This window comes from Manacus candei, unplaced genomic scaffold (genome assembly GCF_025592945.1).
Source record: "Manacus candei isolate 608988 ecotype Guabito, Panama unplaced genomic scaffold, ASM2559294v1 h1tg000023l, whole genome shotgun sequence".
Classification (NCBI taxonomy): Eukaryota; Metazoa; Chordata; class Aves; order Passeriformes; family Pipridae; genus Manacus; species Manacus candei.
Window position 1 is genome coordinate 8,720,202 of NW_026138071.1, and position 17,848 is coordinate 8,738,049.

At 34.1% G+C, this 17,848-nt stretch overlaps 1 protein-coding gene across 2 annotated transcripts in view; it reads left to right on the top strand.

The window, feature by feature from the left end:
* PSMD14 (proteasome 26S subunit, non-ATPase 14) overlaps positions 1-17,169 on the top strand; it is a 46,578-nt gene extending 29,409 nt beyond the window's left edge. For both annotated transcript variants that reach the window (XM_051787677.1, XM_051787678.1), the window contains exons 9-13: positions 7,736-7,843; positions 10,988-11,062; positions 13,407-13,532; positions 14,512-14,574; positions 16,749-17,169. In XM_051787677.1, the coding sequence (XP_051643637.1) occupies positions 7,736-7,843; positions 10,988-11,062; positions 13,407-13,532; positions 14,512-14,574; positions 16,749-16,847 (471 nt within the window). In that variant the 3' untranslated portion in view covers positions 16,848-17,169. The remainder of the gene's footprint in view (positions 1-7,735; positions 7,844-10,987; positions 11,063-13,406; positions 13,533-14,511; positions 14,575-16,748) is intronic.
* Positions 17,170-17,848: the final 679 nt, after the last annotated feature.

Here is a 17,848-nt window from a genome sequence, read left to right on the forward strand (position 1 = left end):
ACTTAGGATTTTATCCACTTGAGTCTTGAGATTCAACAACCTCATAGCAATACCTGTTCCAATACTTTATTATTCTTGCAGTTGTTTTTTTCCCCTTGTGTGCATACAGTCAGCAGCTCCCCTTTTCGGTTTATTACTGCTGTCTCCTGCCACATACATCATTGAAGAACCTTGCTCTGGGGTTCTGTAATCTAAAACCATTTTGTGCATGCAGTTTCTTTTCATTGGAAGTTGAAAATTGCTTTCTTTTGTTCAGTTTATGAGATCTCTAGAATTTTATCCTAAAAGGGGTAACAGATGTGCTGAACTTTGTAATCTGTTCTTTTACTAATTTTTAAAGTATGGGAAAAAAATTACCATGCTCCTAGAAGCCCCAAAGAGTGACAGTTATACCTTGTGTTAAAAAAAAAAAAAGGCATTATTTGTCCTAAAATAGCTATTATCTGAAGAGAGAGAAAGATAAATGCTGGTTTTATCCTTACAAACAAATGAAGACCTGAGGAGAACTGAATGACTTGTTTTGGCGACCTCTTCCCCTTTTTTGTCCATTGGTACTTGTAAATCTATGTGATAACCTGTGTGTAGTTAGTCATGTACATGAACATTACGGTTTTGTTAATACCTGATTTCAGTTTTTAACTCTTCAAAGTAATAGATGATCATTTTGTTGAGTGCTGATCATAAGAATAGTGATTTGCAAGTAGTTTTAATCTCTTCTGCTACTTTTACTTTCCAGTTTAGATTAAATTGTCTGTACCTTACAGTGTCTCAGATTGGTGACTTCCTTGGAGATAGGCGACTGAACTCTTTTTCTGAGACAGTTTTGTGCTGCAGATCCTCCCAGTTTATCAAGACAAATATGTATGTGAATGGTTTCATAACTTGGTAGTTACTTGCTACTTGTCTAAAACAGTAAAACCAATAGTGATTTAACAATTACTTTTCTGACTGTTGAAATTACCATCTAGCTTCAAGATTTTCTTCAGCTGAACATAAGTCTTACACAAGTTTTCTGAAAGATTGCGTGTTTTCAGACCTCCATTCTTTTATCAGAGTGCTATTATTTTTCTTTTGAACTTGTTGTTTTCCCTTTGTTGTTTGAATTGACCACAGGATTGAAAGAGACTTTGTTTTTTAAGAAGGCAGGAAAAAAGCAATCCTTAAAATGAGATGTGTGCAGACACTAGTGCAATGCCTGAAATTCAAAATAGCTCATTAAGAATTAAGTTTGTGAGGACTTTAAATATACCCAACTCCCCCTTCCCACTTCTTGCATTTTTCTTGATCTTTACTGTAATAAATCTTCACTAGACACAAGTGAATTCAACAGTCTTTAGGGTTCTGCTTGAAATTATTCATTAAAACAACCAAACAAAACAGTAAATTGTCTGTATTGTCACTACTGCTTTGGAGACGTCTGTTTATTGTGGATTATTATGCAGATATCATTTTACAAAAAAATGTATTTTAAAACATGATACCTACAAGTTTATGTCAGAATCTTTTATACTTGGAACAACTTTCAGTATTAGACCTGGATTTGCTAATACTTTTCTATTGTAAAGTGAAAAATTCTAAAATAGATAACATAAATATGTAATTTTGATTGAAATATTGAGAGTACACTGAACATTTTGCACAGTGTATAGTACATTTAGATACTGTCACAATACTGTGCTATTTCTTACCATTGACTGGACAGAAACATTTTAGTTTGATCTAGACAGGAACCAAATTTCAATAGGAGTCTGATTTGGAAAGTAAGAAAACTGTATGTTTGTCCTGGGTTTGATCACTGTTGATTCAGTAAAGATTGATGTTTGTTTTCCTGGAGAATTACATTTGTAAGAGATGAATTACATCTACACTACAGTACATCTACACTTGGTGTTTTGAGTTCAGGGTGTTTTTCTACACCTCAGTATAAACTAAAGTTTTATTACTGCCAGTGTACCACTGTTTTATTACTGTTTAGTTTGAAAACCAGCATTTTTTAATAGTTGTACCTATTCAGAATAACATATTTTGCATGTTTTACTTTCTAATTTTTTAATAGAATGCCAGGATTGTTAATATCAATGCTAATGTTCTAAAAATTTTTGTGCAATGTCCTTTGGACTTGCTATGATGTAATTAACTAATGTATGTTCACCTACTAAAGCATTTACATAGGTTACTTCAGTTCATGCCCTTCCTTAAAACAGAAAGTTCCAAGAAGACTTTGTTGAAAAGTATTAAATGTTTAATTTCCTTTTGCGGTGGTGGATGTGGAATAGTCCATTTATCTTCATTAAGGCTTATAGCTTTAAAACTTGTGGCTCTGCTACTTGGGAGTTATGGATGCATGCCCTCACTTGTCAAGATAAATGTATTATACTGAGTTCTCTTCCCCTTCCAGTATGGATATTGAAGTTGTACTGCAGATTTGACCACAAGTAAACAATTCTCTAAGGATAGAGAAGGAAAATGCACATACTCCCAGGAATATGTTTTCCAGAGCTAAAATTGACATTTTATAAATAATTTCCATGTTGCAAACTTCAAACTCACAATCACAGCAATTCAGTGATATGCATTTGGCATGAGTCAGTTTCAGTTCTTAGTGCTTTTCATTGGAAATGGCATAAAAAGTAAGATTTCTTTGAATTTTTTATGTTGTGGGCTTGCAGGGGACAGAAGATGTTCTTCACTTGTAGTTGTCTAACAGTGCATGGCAGCATAAATAACGAAATGGTCATAAACCCGAGCTGCACTTCTCAGGTCACATGTTCCATTTCATTTTTAAAGAATCTAGAAACAAACTAAGCAGTTGATAACAGGTCAGTTGCAGGTGATAAAAGAGATTTTAGATGGGACATTACTTCTTCCACACCTGGCATAACCACATTATATCCTTTGCAGTTGTCTTTAAGCGCTGGTATGTTTGTTCATAAACATATGGCATAAACAATACATCACTATCTGAATTCAAGGACACAATGCATTTTTAAAGATAGTCACCATATGCCATAGATTCCTCACTGGAAAAATATTGATGTTAGAATTTTTTTAAATTTAAACAATAAAGGCTGACTTATTCCTAACTGAAGTTTACCATTAAAATATAGTGGGTCTTGAAAAACAGGACTATTTCATTCAGTATTGTTCAGAGATTTGATATTGGAGGGATTTAAGAATCAAGTGTGTAAAATACTCTTGAATTTATCTTATTTTTCTTTCAAATACCCCATGAAATTATGAAGACTGTTTTAGAAAAAGTGGTAATATATATATATATCACATTCACACTTTCAGAAGAAGCTAAAAGAAGTCTGGCACTAAACATCTTAAATTTTAATCAAACCATTATTTTTAATAACTGTGCAGACTATAAGAGGCCAGATTTTTATCTAGTTAGCAGTTGAGGAGTCCAGTGCTTGTCTTAGACTGTGAGTAACTTCGAATCATATTAATTATAGCTGTGCTGAAATTTACAAGATAATTGTAAATTTTGTTTCTAAAAATACATTATATGGACTGTTGATCCCAGGCGAATGCTAAAAAAATACTGTTTAGTTATTGTTTTTTAGATTATTATGCATTTTGAAGCTAAGACAGATGTACAAAAAGATGCAGTTTTTATTTTGTATTGGCAGCTTCCAAATATTTAGTATCTATTTCCAAGAGCTGCAATTAGTAAAGCATCCATGGTACTGAAATCCACACATCCCACAAGCTAATTATATTTGCAAGGTCAGATTGAATACATATTTTCAGAAAAATAAAGGGTTATATAAATGTGTCTTCTACTTGGCTGTTATATCACAGTTTGTTGATCTGGAGTATAATGTGTACAATTCACAAATTTGTCTGATAACAGAAAGTGGTGTGTGATTGTGTTTATTTTACTAACCAGTATATTCACAGCAATCACTTCCAAATATCTCTCCAGTAAAGATGTGTTAATTACAAAACAGACAAGGTCTTCTATTATATTAAAGCTACTAACAAGAAGACAGCAGGAATCACACATGTAAATAGCATCATCAACCCCTATTTTAGTCCTCTGTTTTGATCTGTGAGTTGCGCATAGACCAAAGGTGCTATTAAAGACTCAGTATATGAAATAGGCAGCATTATATGAACAAAATTTATTCAACAAGAAAACAGACCTTTAACATGAATTTAACAAGCCTGAGAAATTATAAACTCTCATATGCTGCAGATTCATGCAGTGATAATAAACAAAAAAGGAAAGTAAGAGGTTTCCTTAAGCTAGCCAAACTGCTAATGGTTTTGTTATAAGCTGTCTGCTGTTGAAATGACCTCTGAAAAGTCTGAAGACACTTACACAAGGAAAAATTAAATGGTCAGAGTGGTGAAAGAGTTGCACAATGGAAGTGCATTAAAAAAAAAAGAATCTACCTTCATATTTCTGGAAAACATCCCCGTGGCATAGACTTTTGTTCAACTTTTTAATGTCTTTTCAGAAAGGGAATTTAGCTTGAAGCTTGGAAACTGGAGTTTTTACTAAAAGATACATGCTGCATTAGGTAATTCAAGTGCAATGAAAGCTTAAAATTTTTGGTTGGGAAATAATGACTTCTTACTAACAAAAATCTAAGAAACTGAGTCGGGGGTTATACTGCTTTTAATTAATCCTTAGAATTTCTTTGTTCCAAATACTGTGTCAAAGTTTCCATTGTAGAATATGGGGTGACCGTGTTTCTGTCATTGCATCATGCTGTACTTTGAAATACACAAACGTAGAGATGAGACTTCAGCTTGTACACACCTCCAAGTGCTCACTGGGGCTTTTTTCTTGGATCTTACTGTGGCATAATTAACACCTACTTCACCCATTGCTCATTAGTACACTGGACATTAATGAGTCTATTTTTTTTTATGTAATCCGCTAAAGGTGGGACTGATTTATGCTCACTGTGAAAAAAGCAATTGCATTTCATAGAAATGAATATGTAGGATTTATTGTTGTATTTATGTTTTTATTGCGTATTAGGTCTATATTTAGCCTTCAGGTTGCTGAGCATGTTAGTTTCTTTAAGATGGTTGCTATAGTGATAGCAGCAAATTCCTTTAATCTTAGTGTAGTTAAAGTATTTAGTTCCCATTGGTCATTACAGTGCAACTGAGATGAAAAATATCATTTGCTCACATACTTTTTGTACCCCTCTGAGATTGTAGGAATTGCAGTTTTATCCCTTTTAAAATCATAACATTTGCGATTTGTGGGTTTAATTTTTCATACCACATTCTGTTAGATTTCTGTTTGTTCTACTTTGGAAATACTTTTATGTCATTCCTTCAGGAGGACGGATAGAAAGTACAGTATTTTCCCAAACAGATAGTACCTGAAACGTATCGGAAGTTACTTCAGGTCAGGATTAAGATGCTAGAGTAAAATTCAGTATCGCTTGGAAATATTTTAGCAACTCATTCTCGTATTTTAATGTGAAATTTGACTAATCTTGAGAACACTAACTGAAATGTTGAATTTTCTTAATGAAACAAAATTAAATAATTTTTTTTATTTTGGTTTCTCCTTCTGTTTTACATGACTAAAGTCCCAAAAGAAATCCATGCTGGATGATGCCATTCTTTTTGGATAAGCTCAACATTGTCTAGTGAAGCTCTTCATTAAACTGAGATCTAAAAGTGTGGCCATTAGTTATAAAGCAGCTCCTTGTCATTCTAGTATACTGCCAAGTTCATGTTCTTGCTCCTTAGGGTAAATTTTTACTCTCTTGGGGTTTTTTTCCCCTTATATAACTAGTCTTGGGAGAACCTGTGTGGATTTCTTTTTTACTTTGCTTGACTTTTTAATTTATACTGCCTGTTTGTTATGGTCGGGCATTTCCAGGTGTTCATAAATTAGAGCATCTGGTTAAAATGGAATACAGAGATATATACAAAAGCTTATCCACAAGTGTTTTGAGATAGAGAAAAATCTGATAGTGCTAAAAAAGGAAAAAAACCCCAGAGTTACTTTGTACGTTACAAGAAAGAGTGTATAGATATATAGAAACTGTTTCAGATATTTTTGAGAATTAAATACTTTTAAATGTAATTCTTTTTTTTTAGCATTGGTGTCAGATAGCATGCTTCTGCTGCATATTAAATCTGAATTGTGAGGTTTTTTGTCCAGAAAAAAAATATCACTGTCAACTCACTTTAATTGGGTCACGACATTTTTAATAAGATCATTTTTGGAAGGTTTTCTGCATGCAGTTTTAAGACATGACACATGCAGATGGATCTGGCCAGCAGCTGAGAGTCCAGGCAACAGCCCATAGTGGCACCCAGTCACTCAACACCACTGTCTCAACTGGGTCTCAGAAGTAAATACAACAGGTGATAAGTTGGTGGGCTTTTTCAGTTTACACTTGATAATTTATTTTATTATAAATACTTGCTGGTTCACTTTATTTCCTAATGACCTCAATATTTTTCTTGTAATCTTAAAACCTGCATATGTAGTTATTATTATTTGTGTAAATGGAGAGGAAAATGCTGGAACAAGGTAGGAGACTCGATGTCACTTTCTCTGAAGACTTTTAGTGACAGTGGTTGATTTCTTGTTTGCACAACATAAAATATTTGGTTCAAATCTAATTCCTCAAAATACCAAACCAGCCATATAAATGAATCTGTTGTTGCCCAACTCACAGTATAAAGATGAAGAGAATAAAATTATAGAAAAGCTGTTAAAAGGAGATTTAAATTATTTAGTTTATTGAACTAGAGTAACTCTTCACACATATGCAGACAAGATGCCTGCAAAGTCTGTCTGGTACTGTTTTGTGGAGGTACAAGGCTGTACGTGCACTGGTATGGTAAAAGTCTGGAACCTAAACAAGAATTCTTATCTTGCAGTTATAAACCTGTAATGGTGAGGATCCAGTAAGAGTGGGTTTGTGTGTATTGTTTGTACGTCCTTAGGTCTGTTTCACCTCATATAGGTGTTGGATAGGGGTGTGGTGATTATTGTATGGGACCGGGAAATTCTGTTTCGAAAAATTTTTGCAGACAAATCCAGCACAGGACAGAGTAAGAATCAGTGATGGGCTTACTTTATTTGTAATGAAATAGCACTGAATGCTACCTACTGTGTACCTTTAAATCATAAATGACCTTGATTTTCTTTTACTCTGTTTTTCACTCGTGAGCATGACACTGACAAGGACTTTTTAATCCATCAGACAGTTTATAGACCCTTTCGTAGTCACAAGAAGCAAAAAGCATCTGACTAGAAGGGAATACATGGGGCAAGTTCCTTGCTGGCTATAATTTTGTTGTCATTTCAAGTATTGTGGTAGTATAATTGATGTGACAGGACTGGGCTTTAGACTTGGTCCCTTAGCTTGTGCTCACTTTCAGTTTTAGTCTCTCTCTGTCATTCATTTTGATTGGATAAGATTTAGGTGACAAACATATGCATAACTTTGAAGCTTAGAGTAAGGTGTACACAAAATTCAATGTTATATGATGATATAATGTATATAAAACTTGCAGTTCCATGGAAAAGGTAATAATTGGTGTCACCTTACAATACAAGGTAGTGTAGTGTGCTGATCACATAGCCAGCAGGAGGCTCTTTTTTATTAATATTATAATTAAATGATTTTCTGGATAAAGGCCAAAAACAGATGAGAGTTGATTGTGCCTTGTCCACTGTTGCTTGGCTCTATTAGTTGCATTTTATAAAAAGAATTGACTTGACATCTTGTTTTTACAGGTTGTTATTGATGCCTTCAGATTGATCAATGCTAATATGATGGTCTTAGGACATGAACCAAGACAAACAACTTCAAATCTGGGTCACTTAAACAAGCCATCTATCCAGGTAAACCCAATGCTGATAGTCCTGTAAATTTCAAGATTTATTAATTAATTTTGGGGAAAGGTAGCTAAAAACTGTAGGTTACAAATTATTTATTGTTCTCTATAGCATTTTTCCATGCTTTTATAATTGATGGGATTCATCAGTGGAGATATATATGTGAGGGGGTTAAAATTCAGCCCTAAATTAGCTACCTAAGTGGGAATGAATGTATTAAATGTGTACAGCAAATATTCAAGTATAGATTTATGGAAATGCAAACTTTTAGAAGCAACAATTGATGACATAATATGTGATGAAAGATAGTTAGTTTTCAGCCCTGCAATTTAAAAACTGCTGCTTATTAACATCTCAGCTTTAAGATAAGTAACTTAAAGGTAAGTTACTCTCAAGTAAATTGTGGAAGAAGTTCCCTCTTCGTCTTGTCTTTTTACTGTATGTTTTTAGAGATTCTTGCTTATTATGTAATCTAGACTAAACCTTGTATTGTGTCTTAAATAATTAATTTCTGATTTTTATGTAATGCAGTAATTTATTGGAAAAATGGTGGAGGAGGATATTCTGTGGATAAAACGAGTGCGTGATTGGCTTCTGCTGTAATGTTTCTTTTGAATACACATTTGTGAAACGTAAATATTCAAAGTTTGATTTCTAAACTTGACTTTCACTAGTAAGACAAAAGTTTTGGTCTTCATCAAAGCAAGACTTTATTTTGAGAAGTAGCTCCTATCCTGAAACAAGTGTTCTCTGGAGCAGTTAATGCTTGTATCCCTGTCGTTCTTCTGCCTCAGTGTTTTTTTCCTTTAAAAACTTGCCTCCCTTACTGTGTATTCTAAAAGGCATGTGTACTTGGAACCGTGAAGCCCAATCCCTGCTTTTTTGTTCCATTACTTGAACAATAGAAGTAATATTTGCTGAATAAAAGTCCAAGAAAAAGACCATACACTAGTCACAGCAGAACTGAAATAAAGGCTGAACTTCTGCTGTAAGGGGGCCATCCTTTATGAGGTACTAGACTGCCATACCCCTGTCTTTCAAAAGAGCAGGTTTTTTGTTATTAATGTGTTGAAACCCTTTATTTATAAAAAATGCTAGCAGAAAAAAGTCTTTAAATTAAAGTGTCTACTTCAGGAGGCTCTTTTACTTTTTATTTTTTAATTGGTTAAAACTGCAAATAGTCATGAATAAGAAATAAGGAGCTAGTACTCTTGATTGGATGTAGGCAAGCCCATGCTTGCATGTTTCAGGGCTTTTCTAACTGGGCTTTCCTAGACCATGTGTAATGCTTTCCCTTGGAAACCCCTGTAGTATTGTTCAGCTTCATTATTTTAAGATCACTGTCACTACAGCATGGCATATTTTGGCTGTGGGAGTTTGGGGGTTCTGTTGTTGAAGTGGGTATTTTTTGTTTGTGTTCATTTTTTGCAAGGTGGCAGTGAACTGTTGCAAGTGTCACTGTTAAACTAAAAATCATAGTTTTAAATGACTCTGTTCTTAAAACTGCAAGGGCTCTCACAGTGTTGTGTTGCTTTTATTTTAGGACCATGAATAGAATTCTGACCCAGTTGAGGACAGAAGCAAACTAAATATTTCAGCTAGGCCAGAAGCAGGAATTTCCTTAAAATCTCAGCAATAAGAATAATAGAATAGTTCATGCCTTGACTTTGTTCCTTCCTTTGTGTGTGTGTGTGTGTGTGTTTTTCTTGTGTTCCCTTATCAACAGCTCTTTTTACAGTTGTTTATTTTTTACATTTGTCCACTCTTTTCAAGAATGGGTTTTGAAAAGGGAGAAGAAAGGAAAGGATAGTGGGAGAAGGCAAAGATATTTGTCAAATTTTAAGAGCTTGAGAAAACTTCCTAAGTATCTCTAATGCACCTGAGTTTAAACACAAACACCAAAATTTCACATGCAATCATTTTGAGTGAGATAAGAAGATGGTAGTGGAAACTACTTACTGCTAATAGTTTCAACTATAAATTACTTGATTGATGGTAAGACCTGTATGTTACAATTTTAATTAGAATAAGTGGACAAGTAATGGTTATCTCTAACTGCTGTTCTCATAAACATAGCTATTCAAGTAGTTTTCTATCTTTGTATATGTGTCTGCAAAAGAAATGTGTTTAAAATGCATGTGAGAACATTTTCAGCTTTCATACAGGTAATATTGGAACGCTGAAATGTTAAGTTGTGCAAGATGCAAATGCACATTCATTTTGTATAGCTCTAAAACATATTTAAATATAAATAGGTGGAATGCCTGAAACATAAGAAATACTCACCACTAATTCAGCATATTGTATGTATGATTTATCATATCTCATTTGTAAATGTATACTTCATTTATAAAATTTTATTTGACAATTAGACAATTTTAATTGTGATGAGGATTTATCATAGAATTTTTAACCCCCCCAGATATTAATCCAAATCACCCTTAGGTCATAAATAAAAAAAAAATGCACATAAACAAAATAGAAGATAGATGCATACAGCTATCACTTAACCTAATCTCAGTAGCTCAGGCTGTGATGTACAATTTTAACAAATTGACAAAGGGCATAGTTATAATAAAAAAGTGGTCTTTTTTTAATTTAAAGTTAAAAATTGGTTGTAATATCCAAGGTTGATTTGATGAACATAGTCTAACTGATAACTGAGGTCTTTACTCACTACTTCAGGTATTCTCTCTTTGTGTTGTACCTTTGAGAATGAACTGGGAATATTGACAGTGGTTTTAAATAAATAGATAGCTAATAGTCTTTTGTTTGTAACAGAGCCCAATATTTTAATAGAAGTGATAATCAAATTTATTGAGAGAGGAAGGATTTGAGAGAAATATGTTTGTGCATATGTATCGGTCAAATGTTTGCAGGCAGTTACCATTTTTTCTTATTATAGTTGTTGCTGTGTGAAGAAAATCTGTGGTTTAGAAATAGAAAGCATAACTGTCAGTAAATGAACAGTAAAAGAGAAATAGGTCCAGGTATATTTACTTGATACCTGCTTGTTATCTCTGTGTATTTGTTTGTTTGTTTGTTTTTTTATTTGAGTCATGTTTGAAGGTGGTTGTATTTCAATGAGCTTTTCCCTTCTAATATTTCTTCATTTCAGTGGAGATTAAATTTTTCTCCTGAATTTTACAGGCACTAATTCATGGACTAAACAGACATTACTATTCCATCACCATCAACTACAGGAAGAATGAACTAGAACAGAAGGTAATTGTTTCGGGTTTTATTCAGAGGACAGAGAACATTATTCAAATTGTTTAAGATTTTTGGCAATATTCTGATTTCAACTGCTCTTACTTTTCAGTAGTTGTTTTAACTCTCTTGGAGTAGATGGCTTCTCTTGCAGAAAGCACTTGGATATGTAGTCATGATGATGAAACTTTCCAAAACCACATTCTAGTAACCATATAAATAGGTTGATAACACTTTTGTCCATGTATTATGGAGAGTCCTTACGCTGTTCTCTGCACTTAACCGGTTTGTGCAAAGTTTCATATTTTCAGTGATGAAGCTGAAAGACCTACTAGCTGCCTTTCAGCTGGAATTCCTGAAGCTAGGAGCCCATGTTTTCCAAAATGGAATTGTATAACCAAGGGATGTTGGGGTTTTATTTGCTATAGTCACTTCGACAGAAGGTCTTTCAAGTTGATATGAATGGAGCTCCCCAAGACTTTGCTGAATATGAGGAAGTAGTCATGTCTTGCATTTACAGAAGAAATATTATTAAGTGACTTGCAACAAATGTCTTTTACTTTTGCATCAAACTACCTCAAGCAAAATCTAGCCTGACCATCAGAACCAGGAAGAGAAACCAGGGGCTGGGGATGGGGGGAAAGTAAGGAAAAGAAAGGTTTATTTATCATATACAGAAGTTAATTCTTGAAAAGCCAGATTCTGTCCTCAATTATACCTGTGTATGCTTATAGCCTCATTAGGGTTATAAATTTATCTCATAGCTGAAGTTTATGTAAGATGGTCAGAATAGTTTTTGCACTTAATTTGGACTTTTAGAGAGTTACGAGTAATAATAAGAAAAAAATTAATAATGGAAGAATATGTGTGCAAATCAGGGAGTTAGAGAGAATTTGTGAGATGCACAACTGTTTTTAGGGCAGTATCAGACTTTCAAGACCTCACTGTTACTGAAAAGAATAATGGTTCAACAAAACCAGCTCTCTCAGGAAATATCTGTGAAGCTTCCAGGGGTTATTGTTTCCATTCAAATGCAACAATATGGCAAATCCAATCTTCTCTGAAGTTCCAAGTGTGTATTTTTCTTCATTGGCTTTACATAAGTAAGTTGTTACCTTTGCAAGTGGGAGAATAATCTTGAGCGAGTTAGGAAGACTTTAATCTGTGAGGCAACAACTCTCTCTCACATCTTTCATAAGGCAGCTTCGTACATATCTCAAACCCCCCTCGTGGTGGTGGTGATCTGTTGTCTCCATCTGTGGTAAGAAGAGTACATGCTTCATGTATTAGATTAGGAGCTCATCACACCAAACCATAATTTTAAAATCAAGATAGCCTAGCTAAACTGTCCATATGCAGTTTGCCTACGACTCCTTCTGTCAGTAGCTAAGATCTTGCTAATACAAATTATGACACAAACTTTCAACTCAGTTCATGTGTTTCAAAGCCAGGTTTCTTTGAAAGCTGTACATAGGATGAAACAGGTACTTATATTCAGCTGATAGCAGTTACAGATTTTACCAGTTCTCAAAGATGTCTAGTAAATGTTTGCAAATGGAAGGTAAACTGAAACTTCTTGCTGAAAGGGTTCTCGCTACAGTCCTCAAGCATTCAGGAGATCGATAAAATATGCTTTCTTTATTCATGAAAATACAGAAATTGCCTTTGTAGCTATTCCTTCACTCTTTCAAGAACGACATCTGTGTCAAGTAAGGCATTTCAAATATTTCTAATAGTGCCTGTGTTTACTACTGTCAAAACTCTACAACACTTTATCATGTTATTAGGGCTGTTTATTTTGTAGGAGGACAAAGACACAAGAAGTCATGCTTTGCTTGCTTAGAAAGTTCACTTCATCATAACTTAGTCAGTTGCATGCATACAGATCAGATAAGTAGTGAATGAATTATTGATTATGAATTTAATCCAAACATTAAAATATTTTTCAGTTTTGTCAGAAGGCAGAAGCTTTAACTATTCCTTATTTGGCAGCTAAAGTATTCACCTTTCTGTTAGCTCTTCTACAATGCTGTTGTGCATTCTCAACCTTCAGCAAAAATACAAAATCCCAGAAAGCAAACCTTCATATTCCTATCAAAGTAAATGTGGCCCAGGTCTCCATGCCTCATTTTCATATTTAGAGTTCAAGAAGTTTGATCTTGAAAAATGTATGCAAAATCTATCATCTACTCTAGCAGAATAGTTGATGATTGTACTTCCTCTATTTAAACATTGACATTGTAAGATCTTTTTTTAAATTATATTCTTATTATTATAAATTGGGTTTCTGTCAAAGAGATCTTCATCGTATTGTGAAAGTATTTTCTGATGAATGCTCTAAAGCGGTTTTCTTTTGCAGATGTTGCTAAATTTGCATAAGAAGAGTTGGATGGAAGGTTTGACACTTCAGGACTACAGTGACCATTGCAAACTCAATGAAACAGTAGTGAAGGAGATGTTAGAATTAGCTAAGAATTACAACAAGGTATTCATATCCTATAATGATAGTATAACTGCAGCTGTGTTTATGAAGTGAAAAAATTATTTACTTCATTTCATAAGGAGTTGATCATCACAAATTTTATTCAGAATGACTGTGGTTCTTAGTAATCAACTACATATCATTTCTGTCTGAAGTTGCCTATATTAGCTTTGCCACCCGACTTTTTGCCCTAAGCTGTCAAAGTGTTTAAGTACATAGTTTGCTTTGAAATATGAGTAATCACATCAATTTTGTATTTTTACTTACTGAAGAGAATATAAGATTCCTGTGGATCAAAATAACCAGTTAATCATATTTTTCAATCCTTCAGTCAAGGACTGTTTGATCACTATAGCACAGTAAAGGTTATCTATCTGTATCAGTCCAGTAGATAGATAAATATTTAGAACACATTCCAGAGCCCAATTCAATGTTCTTGTTAGATAAGAAATTTGTTATTGGTGTTGTAAGGAAGAGGAATCACAGCTACTTTTACTGTTTTAATACTGGCACTTAGAAATATTTCTTCGAAATACTTGATCTCAACGAGCACTCTAGGACCAGTAAGCGTTGTTAGTCATTCTTGATGAGTGCTGGGGTTTTTAACTTCTTAGAAGTCCTTAAAACCAAAATTCATTATTATGTTCACTTTTGGTTCTGCTTTACTGGTTTAACTATGTTCAACTATCTTTAACTTTTGATACTACTCATTTCAGATTTTTGCTCAGTAACAGTTTTGTGAATATCTGACAATAAAACCATTCATGAATATTTGCCTTGATCTTTTGCACTAACACTTGGTAATTAAAACCACGTCTGCTGAAAAGCTGAAGTACTTTTCCTTTTGACTTTCTGAAATGTGTTGCTGTTTGATTTTTTTTTTTTTTTTTTTGAGAAAGAGAATTGTATTTTGAGAATCTGTGGCTTGGGGAGAAAGTAAATGAAATCTGAAACACTGACCTTTTCTGTGTTTCTTTCACAGGCTGTTGAGGAAGAAGATAAGATGACACCTGAACAGCTGGCAATAAAAAATGTTGGCAAGCAGGTGAGGTGTGATGAATTAGAGTGAGGTGGAATGATATGCTTCGTTCATTCTAAATACTAATTTTTTTACATGTGCGTAGGTGATTTTAATTCTACGTGCATGATATTCTCAACACTTTAAGTAATAAATTTATTTTTGTTGAAGGTTGGGTAAGGAACTGGGCTTTTGACTATAGGTAACCGGCAGAATATCTACAAGCCATGTTCTACATGTGTTTGTATTACCTGCTGAGGAGCAGTGTTGAGATTTGGGTTTTCTTTTTTCTTCTTCTTTTGTTTTAACTTCTTCTAAGAGGCATAAAGACATCCAAGTCTGTGTCAGGGAAGCCAAAACTGTGGAGGCTTTTAAAAAGTAGTAATCATGGAAACAAAGGTGGGAGTGTTATTTATACATTATCGTGGCTAAAGAGCCAGCTCACCCCAGTCCTCAGTTCACGAACACACTATCAGTGCTGTGCTCTGATCCACACACAGGCAAGTAAGCTGTGTTCCTTTGTGTTGGTGCTTGAGGAAAACACTTCAGGACCATAGCTGAAACTGAAAACACCCACTCGATTCATTCCATCCCTTTACAATGTCAGGATATAATGTCTTTATAGATAAAGACTCAACAGAAAACTATTTCTATATTTGATTTCAACATAAAGATTGAAGAAATATGCTTTTGTGACCAAGAGGGGAGCAAAGCAAATTTGTAAGAGCTTGTGTTCAAATTCAAGAAGGACAATGGAAACAAGAAATAGCTTTTAAAGTATCTAGTGTGTCCTTAAAGAACCAGTATTTATTGTATTGCTAGTAGCAGTAGAAGAATTTAAAGGATTCTGGATTGCTCTTATGTGTCAGCTTCTAGCAGCAATGTCATAACACATCTGCACTATTGTTCAGTCACTCGTGTATTTCTGTAGCATTCAGAACAATGGAGTTTATGCACACCTACACATACATAAATATATACATATAAAATATGTAAGAAGGGTTGTATTTTAAGGGTTATGAAGTCATCTCAAACAGAACTTGAGCTTCACTAGCTGTTACGCACACATGAAAAAAATCTGTCTTGATACAGTTCTTCAAAAAGCAAAGAAATTTTTTCCTGTTAAAATTTTGAAATTTTCTTTAAATTAAAAAATTGTTCAGTGAAGTATTTTCAAGTGAGTTTTTGATGGAACTTACATAAAAAAGCCTTGTAAACAAAGAGCCTCTCACAAGAGGGATATAATGTTATTAGGTGCTTGATTTATTAGGAACAGAAAGAATATTGGTGTGATCTTTGAAAATGAGTTACTTAAGAAGGAAAGCTCACACAGATTTTCTAGCACACTTCTATGTAAACTTAGATGGGTTCATTACATTTTGACAGTAATTCCTTTTTAAAAAAACTTCTAATTCCCATGCATGATTGTCTTCCATATTTTAATTTCTTTACACAAAAGAATGCTACAATAATACTATAATGAATTTTAGAGATTTTTTTAAATGTGCCTGATATTTTTGCAGTATTTGGAGATCAATTACTCAATATCAATTGTGAAATTGAAGAAGTGCATGAGTATGATTTTCAGCCAGAATAATCTCATTGTTCTATGCAGATGCCCACAAATGCCCACATCAATTGAGTAATGGTGTGTGGGGATGTGTATTTTCAGAAAACTGCTCAGGCTTAACATTCAGTTTCTCAGAACATTTGAACAGAGCATTGTACATGTTTTGTGGGTATAGATATGCTAATTTTCTTGCAGTCAACACAACTATTCAAAGACTGTGTTAGATGATGCTTGAGGCTTTACAGGATTAGAACACACATTTGTGCAAAGATCTGAAAACAAATTGCAATGTACCAGAACTAAGATTAAAATATTGGCCTTAGTGAGATGTATAGTAAATTTCACATATTGTGTGTTGTCCTTAAAACTCACAGCTGTCATGGTTACTCTTCAGTTGCTGGATAGAAATTTACTTCCTAAACCTATCCTCAACTTAACTGTGTTAGTATGGACAAATAAAATCTTCTTCATGGAAATCAGTCATTTGGTAGATCTTGCTAGAATGGAAAATGTAGGAGCATTACTGGCCTGTGTTCATTAACTCATGGACATCTTAAGTAGTCCTGAAATACATGAAATTCTTCAGAGATGTGTTTCAGTCATTCCTCTCATGGCATCCTTTGTATTTCAGGACCCCAAACGTCATTTAGAAGAGCATGTGGACGTGCTGATGACCTCAAACATTGTCCAGTGTTTAGCTGCTATGTTGGATACAGTTGTATTTAAATAACCAATTTACTGTTTGTGATGCTTTCTGTGTATATTTGTTTATTGTTTCTAATACTCACAAGACAGAGACTGTTGAGGCTCTATTTGATTAAACAGAGACATCTGACTTTTGCAATGTAAGCGCATCACTATAACACCTTTCAGTCTCTAATTGTGCATTTGCTTCAATTTCTTTATGTCAGGGTCCTCACAGATTACAAAGTATTCAAGAACACCACGTGGGCAAAAATGTATTACATTTTCATTTAATATTTGGGGGGAAAATCAGTAATACATATATATTTTGATTGTTGCAACTTAATAAAAATACATTTACAAACCTGTTTTAAGTTCTGGGCAATCATTTTTGAAAAAGGACAGCAGGAAATAAGAGAGTAGAAAAAGTATTATTAAAGACTTGTTTCTACCCACTGTAAAACTGCTGAGATATTAATTACTAGGACAGCAAAAATTCTCTAATGGAATTTGGCTCCCATTGATTACCAGATACTCTCATGGAGATGTAAAAAAAAAGAAAATAAACCACAAAAATTGTAGTAGTGCTTAATTCTGAGGATGTACAAAACCCAAAATGCTGAAAATTCCCGTCAGCTCCCTTTGAATATTATTCAAACCCTAATATCTACAGAAGACAACTGACCTTAAAAAAATTAATTCAGTTGCTGATAACTGAATCACACAACTCTCACAAGTGGTGTCATAAATAGCAGTATTCTGAGAATAAACATTAAAGTGATAGAGGCTGTTTTAGGTTACATGAACTCCCGTGAAAGAGAACATACACGAGATGTCCATATATATAAATATATGGAAAGAGTCCCAACTAGAATATGACATTTCTACTGACTGGGGAGGGAAACACAGGAGGGCAGGTGGGTTGGCTGCTTGGTTTGAAGCAGACAAAGCCAAATAACTGGGTTTGGGGAGTGGCTCTGGGTTTTGGGCAGGCGGCTGGTTGGAATTTTTTGTTGGGGTGGGGTTTTTTTTCAACTAGTGGATGGT